Below are 13,986 nucleotides of genomic sequence, written 5' to 3'. Positions count from 1 at the left end.
TGAACCTTCTTTTTCAAATGTCTTTTATGTATACATTTTATTGCTTTAGACTTTACTATTGTATTAAAATCTTAAAATAAGTTCAAATCCATCTTATAAATATAATACCATTTTTGAAATAATACGTAGTAACCTAAACATACAGTGAAATAAAGCAAAAATATAAACCAAAATAACTTTTTTTTTAGTGAGTGATTTGTTTTGGCCTTTGTTTTAAAATCCATGTTTAAATCCATCATACAAATATCATAACATTTTCAAATGATAATCTTGTGAAGTGAAAATGGCGAAAAAATATACAACCTCAAATTATTCTGTACCCATATTTGAAGAAACACCTATCTTCAATTGAAATAATTTAGCATGGGTTTTAATGCACAAGTCCACCGTGTCAAATAACACAAGGACAGCAAGACAATTAGTGTCTCCTGAAATCCTCACAGTTCAGACGCCTACTGACATCTGCTGGATCTAAATGCTTCTGCACTTCCATTATAAAATGATATACACTAGTCAGCTCTAGTCATCATGTTCACATAGTCTCATATTATCTGAGCAATGCACGCTGCAATCTTCATGTGCAATACTACATAACATACTCGTATCTGTGACACACGAGTCGAGATGCAGGTTTAAATCCAGGCACTGTAATGAATAAGGAAGCTTAATCTGCAATTGTCATAATTTGTTTGTACAGACCAAGGCTGTCAGCAATATCTGGAGTAATATCTATTCATCAGCAGTTCTGTTCTGCCTCAGAATAAGTGATTTTACATCTTTACTCACTTTCGCTGCCAGGTTGTTCAGCCATAAACCATTCATCTGAAAAGGTCATGTGACTTATCTTATGCTGCAAGTCATGTCAATCATGTCAACACTGATAGGCTGATGACATCACAAGAACACAAACCACCTCGAACCACTCACTGGCAACTATTATGGGACATCAAATATAGCAAATACATATAAACAAATACAATGTTTGTTTCATGCTCAAAAAAAGAAGCGGGTACTGGAAAAACATCTACTACAGATAAAAATATTAAATTATGAATAGCTTCATTTTTTCATAGTTGTCCATAATTATTTCATAACAGGAAGTTGGCCTATGAATGCTTACAGATTATAGGACAAAGTAAATGAAATAAGAGTAAATAGTCCGGTTCAGGTGATACAGAGGCAAAAAGACAAATAAGTGAAAATTAATTAATCCAATACCAATACTACAACAACAACACATTCATGATGAGCTGCACGTGAGACACGTACAGTATACTACTGTTTTGGATCAGTATGACTTTGTAATGTCTTTAAATAAAGTTTGTTCTGCTCTCAAAGGCTGCATTTATTTGATTAAAAATACAGTAAAATGGAACTATTGTGAAATATTATTACAATTCAACTCAAACAGTTTAAATAAAAATCTGTTGTGACCGGTGTTCCACAGGGTTCTGTTTTGGTATCTCTTCTTTTTCTTCATTTTAAAGTTACATTTTTGTATTTTTTTACACTCAACAATTTGCTCCTTAATATCTCTTGTATCTTATTCACTTACACACTCCTTCCTGCATTTTAAGATCTGCTTTTGCACTAACTCCTTTTCCCATGCACTCGGATATCTTCCATGGGGTCACAAGCTTTTGGGTATCCAGCTCCACTTTTATTTAACTCACTTTCCATAGAAGTTTGCAATAGTTCAAGACAGGCTTTTATGTGTTTTTATGTCTGTTTGTTGTATTTTATGCTTTTTTGTTTAATGTTATTGTTTTACTCTGTTTTATGGACTTTGTAAGGTGTCCTTGAGTGCCACGAAAAGCACCTATACATAAAATCCATAATATTAATAATAATTCAAAACAGAGTTTTCTATGTGAATATGTGTGAAAATGCATAAAGTCCTTGTATCAGTCATTTAACCAATAAGAGAGCTGATCTTTTACAGGAGAATCTCTGGAATCATGTTACTCAGAGAAAGTCAAAAGGCACTAAATTCAAGAGCCTGTCAGCAGGAACTCCCACTGTGTGTGTGTGTGTGTGTGTGTGTGCTGACTCAGGCCCTAACAGAGGCGAGACAGAGACCTGCGAGATGCTGAACTGTCACAGATTCTTCCTGTAGTCTTCCTGGAGACACTCATGTCTCATCAGACACATTTTCTAAAGCTTCTGTGAGCGCTGCTTGTCTTCTGCCCTGACTGCAGACGGTTGGCACCTAATGTATGACGCAAGAGAAGCCAGACGCAAACAAACCATAACACCGAGCTATGCAGAACATAAATCAAGAATGTTACAGGTCCTGAAGCTAATCTGAGAAGTGCTCCTGTCGCAGTGCTGCTGTAGGAGTTTTCCAGACCGTGACTGTGAGGACTGTGTTGGGTCGTTTGCTACCGTCTTGTGTGAAAAGACAAAAGAGTCCGAAAAAAAGAGCACACAATCAACTTTCATACTCAGTGTTAGGAGTATGAAATGTAAATAATTACAAAATATAATAAAATATAATAAATCACTAACCCAAAATATAATAACATTTTCAAAATGTAAAATATAATATAAATATAATATAAAAAATACAAATATATATAATAAAAGTATATTTAATCAGTAACTCTAAATCTTGTTAAATTTTATTTTAACATTTTAAATATTGTATTATACAAAAAATATACAATAAACCAATCAGTTTAAATGTAATCATTTTAAGTACTTCAACATAATATAATAATATAATAAATAATGTAAATGTATAGGTAAATATACTAATATTTTGAGATACTGGATTCTTGGCATTCATAAGTTGTAATCATCAAAATAAAATAAAAAGGTTTCACTTTTTGAAATAAGTTACAAAAAAAATTACTTTTTCACAATATTCTCATTTTTTTAAATGCACCTGTATAATATAATTTTTTTTAAGTAACTAATTCTTAATAAGAAATAAAAATTTTATATAGAATAATATATATAATAAACCAGTAAACATTAATCTTATAGAATTTTAAAATGTCATCACATTTCCACTCAAGCATTCTGTACTTTGTAACGTCCAGTTTTGTGTGTCTGTAAGATGCACTGCCAAAAGGTTTCTATTCATGCATGGCTCGTATTTCTCATTAATATTACACTCTGAGGCTATGATTCCTCTTATCTAAAACTGTAATGCTGTCTAATGCAATAAATCCATTTCAATAACACGCCTCCGACAAGCTGAAGGCGTCCCACATGACTGCAGCTGGAATTGGCCTTAATGATTTATACTTGAGCAGTTTGTGCCTCTATTAGAAGCGATCATCAGCATATCTGCCTGTGTACATCTGCTCTTTAGCAAAATCAGTACGACGTTTCCTCTAGCCTCATGATGAGGTCAGCAGATATGAGTCAACAGACCTGCGATGCGGATGACAGCCCTTTCGGCCGGGTCCAGCACCTCTCCGGAGGTGGATCTGGAGCGCTTGACCCGCTGGTGTTTGGGGAGGTTCCAGGGCAGTGTGTCTCCGGGACTCGGCGAGCTGATGCGCTCACTGGAGCTCTGCTCTGCTGGAGGAACATCCATCACCTGACAGATTCACAGCAAACACAATGCAGTCAACAAACAGACATATGCATGCAGAGAATCAACACGCTTGATGAAGTACAGCATGCACATCATAAACAAAAACACTGTTGGAATGTGTGTGTGATGTGTCTTCAGTAGTGGAGCACAGACTCATGTTCATTATTGCTAGAAATAAATAATGAATGCACTAACTTCTGTTTGTGAACATCTATTTGCTGTCAGGTGAAAATATGTCCCCTTGAAATCTGAATTTTGTGCTTATTATATAAAAACACTGTTCCTAAAGAGGTGTTCCTGAAGTTATATAAAGAATTCTACGTAGGCTATATTGTATGTGAGTGGCTATTACTATAAAGCCATCACACTTTTCTTCAAGTGATAGTTTATCCAATATTGGAAATCCAGACATCATATGCATCCTCACTGTGTTCCAAACCTGCACGAGTTCTGTTCTTCCTCTGAACACATAAGATGATATTTGGAGGAAGGCTGGTAACCAAACAGTTGCCGGTAGCCATTGACTTTCATATTATGGAAGTAGTCAATGGCTTGCTCAATGAATGAAAGAAACTCAAACAGTGACATGAAGCTGCAAATGATGGCAGAGTTTTAAGGTGAGCTGTCACTTTAAATAGACAAAAACAATTATAAATTACATTTCTGGTTCTCGTATAATTAGATATGAAATCATACGAAATACAGAACATACAGTAAGTTTTTAAGTGAATGTGACGGGACATACAGCCAAGTATGGTGACCCATACTCAGAATTTTTGCTCTGCATTTAACCCCTACAAAGTGCGCACACACAGCAGTGAACACACACACACACACACACACTGTGAACACACACCCGGAGCAGTGGGCAGCCATTTATGCTTTAGCATAAATGCTGTATTTTTGTTTCCAATTTGTTTGCTCAGGTATGTTTTTTGAACTGAAACCATTTTGAATTCAAATGTTTAAAATTAGTGGGTGTAAATGGGAATTAATGGGATTTATTTTTTGCAGATTTACACATTTATTTGAAAATGGAATACACTCAAGGACTTTACACATATTCTATAATGAATTAAATTTCAGTCACAAAAAAAGATAGGAATAACTCAAAAATACCAGGTTCATAAAACCCTCCTGGTTGCTGAAACTTTTTTTTTATCTGCCAAATCAGACAACGGTTGGTGCTGTACAAACATGCAGGAGGGGAAAACATGAATTATTTAACGATATCAGCGAGGTGACCTCTGAAGATTGTGTCACGATAAATAAGTCTCTAAAAATATCCAATAATTTGACCTTTTTCTGATGAGGCAAGGAACCACATGACATTCAACCGCTGCTACTGAAGGTCAATCAAGACACAAATAATGCATCAGCAACCACTGAATATCATGGAGGAAAATCAAACTGCAGAATTCATCCTCCTGACACAATCACAATGTTTCTGACCTTTAAGTGACTCCTCACATTACTCAGATGGGTTAAAGTTAGGCTGACCAAGAGTAGATGATTAACCACAGCGCTGGCCAAGCCTGTCAGAAATATCTAACATATTTTCATATCAGCTGCGTTATAATGTAGAACTATGTAAAACCAGTATGAGATATAAAACTTTATAACTGTCATGTACATACTGTAAAGCAGCAGTTAATGAGAAATAAACCTCAATGTTTAACTGGACAGTGCAAAAACACTGGATATAAGCACTAACACCAGCTCTAGAGATTGCAGAGCTCCAGTTTAGGTCAAATCCACACGCATTCAAACACATGGTGAGATATGATGCTTGTGCATAAATGAAGATGCTTCATAAAAAGACCTGTCTTTGTTTGAAGATGCTGAAGGACTGAAAACGCTGGGGAAATGAGATGTAAATGAACTCTAGCTACATATTACCCTCATAACAAGTTATTTCTAATATGAACAAGCCTTACTACAGTATGTTGCCATAAGAACAAGTTAAGCTCAGAAAGCCATTCATTCTGGTTTACAGGAATAAGTGTATAGTCAGAAATGTGCTGAAAGGCCCAGGTCACATAACAGATATGAAAACATCATTAGTGATCGATCAATCTTATCATGGATCATAGTCCACACACGTCTTACCTTCAAGAATTGACTTACTGGACCTCAGTCAACATGAAAACCACAGCTGGTGTAAAGATAGTTCCTAATTATAGTTAAGGCAGGCATAGGGAGCAGTCCAGGGTGCACAGATGTATATTTACCTACTGTTTCCTTATAGATGGATGTTAACTGAGTCATCAAGTGTCTCATAACCTGGGTTTATAACAGTCCCACCATCTCAGCTCAGCATGACTGACAGAAGTATAAGATGAATTCAGACTCACACGTTATGGACTGGACGAGCGAGATGTTTTTACTACCACACACACATGGAATAGAATGCAGCATAATATTATTCTGAGTGACTGCTATTCTGACACATTCCTCTGATTTTTCAATTATTTCTATAGTATTGCAATGCAAAGTATACCTCTACGTACACTGTAACAAAAAAAAAATGAATTCTGTAATAACATACATGATGAATTATTACATGATGCAAGCTAAACAAACAATGAAATAAAACTATTTTAATATTTAACGTTTGAAAAGGATTCATATAAATATTGCACACATTATGTCCCACAGACATGCCATCATTTGCACCATAGACAAAAATGTAGCTCTTTATAAGTTTGTCTTGTTAGCATCACTTGTTTAGCAAGGACAAAACTAAATATGACACATTAAGAAAACAGAGCAATTAAGGTTAATATGAATTTAAGTGTTTGCCACAGCAACTCTAGTCAAATTATCCAAAAGTGTGTTAAAGATAATATTGTTTAGAATATATATAAAAGAAAATACAAACTAGCAAGAATATAAATTATATATATATATATATATATATATATATATATATATATATATAGTATATAGTAGTATATATAGTTGATGGTCACTGTTAGTGGACAAATAAACTAGTGAGAATACGAAAAGTGTAATTTTAGGGTGTATTTAAAGTGCCCATTGTTGAAGAAACACCCGTTTGTAATGCAGATGTGCTAATGCATGAAGGCCACACTGGTGTATCACATCTGAAATAGGCTCCAATAGAGCAATTTGAGAATAATAATTATACCTCTGACTGATAAGAGCTGAAGAAAACCATCCGCACTATTTATACAAAGACTATTAAGAAATTATAGCTATGCACTTGTATTTTCATACTGACGTCACTACATTTAGGCCAGTTATCGTTCAAGTCACTGAGCCCATAATAACTTTTCGAATAGCTTTGATTATTAAGAGATATCCTCCAGTAGCTTTGGAGACAGTATGCCTCAGCTGACTAAACCACTGCTAAACAGACCTGACTGAACATCTGCACTGTGCGTGTGCAGGAAACATTAAACATCACATAAACTGAATCTTAATAAAGATATGTTGTAATGTCTCTGTAATCTACCGTATGTGCGGCTGCAGCTCCGGCGGCATTGACACGCTCGCGCTTCACCGGGATCCACGCGCGGTTATAACACACACTGTCAGTCTGGCGCAGAAAGAAGAGCTGAAACAGAAACTGCAGTGCTGTGAGGCGTCCACACACACACACACACGCGCACACACACAGCTGCTGTAACGTCAGCGATCGATGATTAACCCGTGTAAAACAGCGCCAAGACGCTGCCGTGTAGATGGTCTACCGGTTCGATTCCGCTGCAGTGGACTCAGACCTTCTGATGATGACCAGACACTTCAGTCCACTGTCCAGGTCTGACGGGGGTTTAACACGACAAATGCTTACATTAAAGACACGAGGAGAGAGGGACGAGCAGGTGTGTGAACTATGGTGTAAATTTGAGTTAACAAAATAATGTATTTTAAACAAGAAATATCAGTAAACTATGTGTTCTCTGATTCATTTATCTGTGATGTCATATGCTTTAAAATATGCATTTTTTCATGTTCATCTGCTCAAGCAAGATATCCTCGTAATACTGTAACAGTTATTTGGCTTTGAATTGTAATCTAACAGACAGACAGACAGATAGATACAGGTGCATCTCAGTAAATTATAATGTCGTGGAAAAGTTTATTTCAGTAATTCAACTCAAATTGTGAAACTTGTGAATAATAAAAAAAAATGCACACAAACTGAAGTAGTTTAAGTCTTGGTTCTTTTAATTGTGATGATTTTGGCTCACATTTAACAAAAACCAACCAATTCACCATTGCAACAAATTAGAATATGGTGACATGCCAATCATTTAATCAACTCAAAACACCTGCAAAGGATTCCTGAGCCTTCAAAATGGTCTCTCAGTTTGGTTCACTAGGCTACACAATCATGGGGAAGACTGCTGATCTGAGAGTTGTACAGAATCATTGACACCCTTCACAAGGAGGGTAGGCCACAAACATTAATTGAAAAAGTAGCTGGCTGTTCACAGAGTGCTGTATCCAAGCACTGTAACAGAAAGTTGAGTGGAAGTAAAAAATCTGGAAGAAAAAGATGCACAACCAACCGAGAGAACCGCAGCCTTATGAGGATTGCCAAGCAAAATCAATTCAAGAATTTGAGTGAACTTCACAGGGAATGGACTGAGGCTGAGGTCAAGGCATCAAGAGCCACCACACACAGACATGCCAAGAGATTTGGCTAGTTGTAGTATTCCTCTTCTTAAGCCACTTCTGAACCACAGACAACATCAGAGGTGTCTTACCTGAGCTAAGGAGAAGAAGAACTGGACTGTTGTCTCCACACACTCTGGAGGGACCAGGGGGACCTGACGCGACTCTGGAGGGACCACGGGAACCTGACGCGACTCTGGAGGGACCACGGGAACCTGACGGGACTCTGGAGGGACCACGGGGACCTGACGCGACTCTGGAGGGACCACGGGGACCTGACGCGTCTCTGGAGGGACCACGGGGACCTGACACGACTCTGGAGGGTCCACGGGGACCTGACGCGACTCTGGAGGGACCACGGGGACCTGACGCGACTCTGGAGGGACCACGGGCACCTGACGCGACTCTGGAGGGACCACGGGGACCTGACGCGTCTCTGGAGGGACCACGGGGACCTGACGCGACTCTGGAGGGTCCACGGGGACCTGACGCGACTCTGGAGGGACCACGGGGACCTGACGCGACTCTGGAGGGACCACGGGCACCTGACGCGACTCTGGAGGGACCACGGGCACCTGACGCGACTGTGGAGGGAGCACGGGAACCTGACGCGACTCTGGAGGGACCACGGGGACCTGACGCGACTCTAGAGGGACCACGGGGACCTGACGCGACTCTGGAGGGACCACGGGAACCTGACGCGACTCTGGAGGGACCACGGGAACCTGACGCGACTCTGGAGGGACCACGGGAACCTGACGCGACTCTGGAAGGACCACGGGGACCTGACGCGTCTCTGGAGGGACCACGGGGACCTGACGCGACTCTGGAGGGTCCACGGGGACCTGACGTGACTCTGGAGGGACCACGGGGACCTGACGCGACTCTGGAGGGACCACGGGCACCTGACGCGACTCTGGAGGCACCACGGGGACCTGATGCGACTCTGGAGGGACCACGGGGACCTGACGTGACTCTGGAGGGACCACGGGGACCTGGCACGACTCTGGAGGGTGGTTAGACTCTGGAGGGACCATAGGGACCTGACGCGACTCTGGAGGCACCACGGGGACCTGATGCGACTCTGGAGGGACCATAGGGACCTGACGCGACTCTGGAGGCACCACGGGGACCTGATGCGACTCTGGAGGGACCATAGGGACCTGACGCGACTCTGGGGGGTCCACGGGGACCTGACGCGACTCTGGAGGGACCACGGGCACCTGACGCGACTCTGGAGGGACCACGGGGACCTGACGCGACTCTAGAGGGACCACGGGGACCTGACGCGACTCTGGAGGGTCCACGGGGACCTGACGTGACTCTGGAGGGACCACGGGGACCTGACGCGACTCTAGAGGGACCACGGGGACCTGACGCGTCTCTGGAGGGACCACGGGGACCTGACGCGTCTCTGGAGGGACCACGGGGACCTGACGCGACTCTGGAGGGTCCACGGGGACCTGACGTGACTCTGGAGGGACCACGGGGACCTGACGCGACTCTGGAGGGACCACGGGCACCTGACGCGACTCTGGAGGGAGCACGGGGACCTGACGCGACTCTGGAAAGTCGACGGGGATCTGACTCAAGTCTGGAAAGTCTCCTGTGGCTGCCATCTGGTGCAGTGGTGCTGGGCTGGCATCCATCTTGTGTGGAGACACAGGCCTAGAGTCAGCCCAGAGGTGTTGCTGGGGTATCCCATTGAGGACAATGGTGTAGGTACCTGGTGAACCCCCAAAAGTACAGGATCTCCGGCCCCTTCATCTCCCACTGAGGCACAGGGTTATCCAGACAAGCGTTAAATAGGTCCTTCAGTGCCTCATCATTATATCCCAGCCCTACAGCCATCGTCCAAAAAATTTGAGCTAAACCACCCACCTCACTCCCCTTTTGACGCAGGGTGGTTAGGTTCAAGAGCCTCCCCCTCCGCTCCTCCATGCTGGCTGGGGAAGGATACGAAATACCACACCACTGGATCTGGGCATGATGGAGAGATCCAGTTTCAGTGTTTAATAGGGGAATCCAAAAATCAACATCATAAACAGGCAAAAGGTCAAATACCGAAAAGCAGTCCAAAACAAAAAACATGAAACATGAAAAACACTAGGGAACGTGAGAAAGCAGGGTGACAGAAAACAGGGACTCCATGAAACAGATAGAAACAAACAGGGTATATATGGACAGGTGAAAATTGTGAAAGTGTGAACAGCTGAGTGCAATTAACAGTGATGAATGGGACAAAGGCTTGTGGAAATGTAGTACCTGCAGTGGGGTGACTATGGGGTAGTGAGACCACTAGAGGACACTCAGGGAAACACAGACCAGACACTGTGACAGAGAGAATGAGTCAAGATAATAATAGCCTACTAGTTAATAATACTAGTAGAATAGTATAATATTACATTTGAAAGGTAAGCTTCACGTTTTTAAATGAATAAAATAGCAGAAGTAATAACAGCCACAGTTTTGAACGTGTCTATTTTGACTCATTTGATCAGACAGACATCTTTAAGCAAAACTAAAATACAACTGAAAACTTGACATTTATTTTCAGAATGATAATCTCACATGGTCACGTTAATAACAATGTAGTATACTAGCCTTTAAAACATGCATGTTTCTAAAAGAGGGACAGGAGCTGAATTCCATGGTGTGGCAAAGATTCTCTACTTTCTTCACATTTTGCTCAACAATAGTTTTACAGTATTGACCCTGGTGTCTGGATTGCTCTGATCTCCTCGTTTCTTCTGAAAAACCAACTTGAGGAGTCTTGTGAGAGTATTTGCATTAACTCACATATCTTCATGCATCCTGACAAAACAAACAATCATTATATCAACTGGAAGCAGGGCATGTAATGTCATTCAGCGTGATTGTAAACTGTCAAATAATTTTAAATTATTATGGGTAGGGTTAGGTTTAGGGGTTGGGTTTAGATAAAGTCTATATTTTTGGACATTAATGTTGATCCAGCAACATGTCTTTGCAAAATCACAGCGACACACACAGTACACAGAGAGAGGAGACACATACACACTCGCTTCTTCTGTAATCAAACTGTAGGTAAAATATAACACTTAAAATTAATTAAATTCACAGTACTTTGTCTTTCTTGTACAATCTTTTATATTGTTCTATTTTATTGCATGTATTTTAATGTTTTATACGAATAGTACTTGACCTGTTAACAGCCACCTTGTCCAAATAAAGCTACTGCTATTTTGCACTGAGACTGTTGAAGAAAAATATATAAAAGCAGACGAAAAACCCACCAAAGACACCTATAGGTCTTTTCAAATTATTTTTCTAAGAAATGCTTCAAATGAGCACAAGGGGGCGCCGTTCCTGCAGAGAATATAGAGTAGCTGAAGTAGCAGTCACGTGTTTACCGACAGAAAGATTTGAAAAGGTTTATTTAAAGAATTGTCTTCTGCTCACCAAGCCTGCATTCATTTGATCCAAAATACAACATCAGCAATCATATTGTGGATTTTTATTTTTTTTATTTTTTATTATTACTAGTTTTGTGTGTGATTTTTTTAAATGTAATTCGTTCCTCCAGTCTTCAGTGTCACATGATCTTCAGAAATCATAATAATATGACGATTTACTGCTCAAGAAACATTTTTCTTTATTTTTATGGTTATCAATATTTAAAACAGCTGAGTACTTTTTTTTAATTTTTTTTATTTAGGACTTCAGCGTATATCTTAAATATAAACCTTTTGTAACATACACTGACTATACCATTCAAAAGCTTGGAGTCAGTATAATAATAATAATAATAATTATTATTATTATTATTATTATTATATATTATTATTATATTTATATAGAAAGAATGCTTTAAATTGATAGAAAATTATGATAAAGACATTTATAATGTTACAAAAGATTCCTATTAATTGCTGTTCTTCTGAACTTTCTATTCATCAAAGAAACCTGAAAAAAAATCTACTCCGCTGTTTTTAACATAATAGTAATCAAAATAATTTTGCACTGCGAATCATCATATTATTCTGATTTCTGATGATCATGTGACACTGAAGACTGGAGGAATGATGCTGAAAATACAGCGGAGCATCACAGAAATAAATTACATTTTAAAATAAATTCAAATAGAAAACAGTTATTTTAAATAGTGAAATTTTTTTTTTATTATTTTACTGTTTTTGTTGTATTTTGGATCAAATAAATGCAGGCTTGGTGATCAGAAGAAAATTATTTAAAAAACATAAAAAAAATCTTACAGTTCAATAACTTTTGGTAGTGTATATAATGCACATTTAATGAAGAAGGTAGAACACATAAAAGATATAACTATTAATCTGGTTAGTTGATTGTATAAGATGTTAATGACATGGCACTCTTGCATCACATCTTCACTTTTTGATAACCGTGAACATGTCTTGGTAGATGGTACTGTAGCCTATTAATAATGTGCGACTTGGACGTTTCTGCTGTGAGATGAGGTCCCAAGACAACAAAGGGAGCTGTTTGAAAATACTTTTATTTTTTGAATAAATTGACAGATCATAACTTTAACTTTTAGATATGCACTTTTAGGTTTTAGGCTAAATGAAAATATCAACATTGACGATGTGTTTTTTTCTCGTCAGTTAGTGCCGACGGAAATAGCTGTACTCACCTGAACAACATCAGAACAATCAGATTCACGCTGCTGTGATTGGATACTGACTTTGTAAAGGGATGAGACACGTAACCTTATCTTACTTTCTACACAATGACCCAAAATAAGATCCTACAAACGCATTTCTCCACAACATCACTTCAAACTACACGTGGTAATTGCAATTTATGATTACAGTTTTATCTCTCATTCCTTATTCTATAGAGATCTACATCACAGCCTGGCCGACATTACTGGTTTTAATTATTTATTAGATAATATTTATAGGTTATACACCTTCAAGGTTTTGGGTTACACCGTCAGCGCGGGACAGACTTCGCGCGTATTTTTATCTGGCGCCAAACAGACCTTCACGAATAGAGCCTCGTCTGAGGAGACAAACATAGCAAGAGTAAGCTGTCGTTACTAACCAATTCATTTCATCTTTACACACCTTTAAAAAAATAAAAAATAAAAAATATTGCACGTTTTAAGATGTTGACATTGACTAACTGTTTAGTAGCCTATCTCCACAGATTGTCGCCAGTTCAAGTAATAATTAAAATGTCATACATTATTAATTTACTCATGTATGTGTTATTAAGAATCTCTAACATAAAATATACAATATAAATATAACCTAACAATGTATGATGTACGTTGTAACCAGAAACAATGGTACAATATAAAATAATGTTTATTCGAAGTACCCAAAAGAGTGCAGGAACAAACACGTGGAGCCTTTCTTTGACAGTCAAGTGTGGTCAGATTTCAGATTTCTCAGTGACAGGTCGACACATGCTCCATCTTTCTATGTTGGGTCTCTGGCTTCCTGTCGGGGAAGATCATGTTTGAGTGAAGCGTAATAAATGTGGACCAGGATGAGCTGATTTGCACCTGGGGAAGGGATCTTTGTCCTGAGGTTTTCTGACAGGATGCTGCAGCTGCGAAAACATCTTCTGATTTAAGTCTGAATGTGACTAAAGTCAGCCAGGTTGGAGTCTAAATGTCTACACTAGCTGACTAAAATAGAGTTTTAGATCCAGGAATGTGAGGTGCAAAGCATGTCCAATGAACTGTACTTTGGAGATAGTTTTCAAAGTGGCATTTTAGGGGCACATTCAGCAAACATGGCTACTGGGAAAAGTCCTCAGTGTATTGC

At 39.3% G+C, this 13,986-nt stretch overlaps 1 protein-coding gene across 5 annotated transcripts in view; it reads right to left on the bottom strand.

Moving 5' to 3' along the window:
- LOC127975342 (plectin) overlaps positions 1-7,163 on the bottom strand; it is a 114,913-nt gene extending 107,750 nt beyond the window's left edge. For 4 of the 5 annotated variants that reach the window (XM_052579333.1, XM_052579342.1, XM_052579334.1 and 1 more), the window contains exons 1-2: positions 7,026-7,157; positions 3,382-3,550 (exon numbers count right to left, since the gene is read on the bottom strand). In XM_052579333.1, coding sequence (XP_052435293.1) covers positions 3,382-3,547 — 166 coding nt within the window. In that variant the 5' untranslated portion in view covers positions 3,548-3,550; positions 7,026-7,157. Of the gene's footprint in view, positions 1-3,381; positions 3,551-7,025 lie in introns of all 5 variants that reach the window. The other variant, XM_052579335.1, reaches the window with a different exon arrangement.
- Between the last annotated feature and the right edge of the window lie 6,823 nt (positions 7,164-13,986).

Source organism: Carassius gibelio, chromosome B16 (genome assembly GCF_023724105.1).
Source record: "Carassius gibelio isolate Cgi1373 ecotype wild population from Czech Republic chromosome B16, carGib1.2-hapl.c, whole genome shotgun sequence".
Lineage (NCBI taxonomy): Eukaryota > Metazoa > Chordata > Actinopteri > Cypriniformes > Cyprinidae > Carassius > Carassius gibelio.
This window is presented reverse-complemented; position numbering and strand designations above follow the sequence as displayed.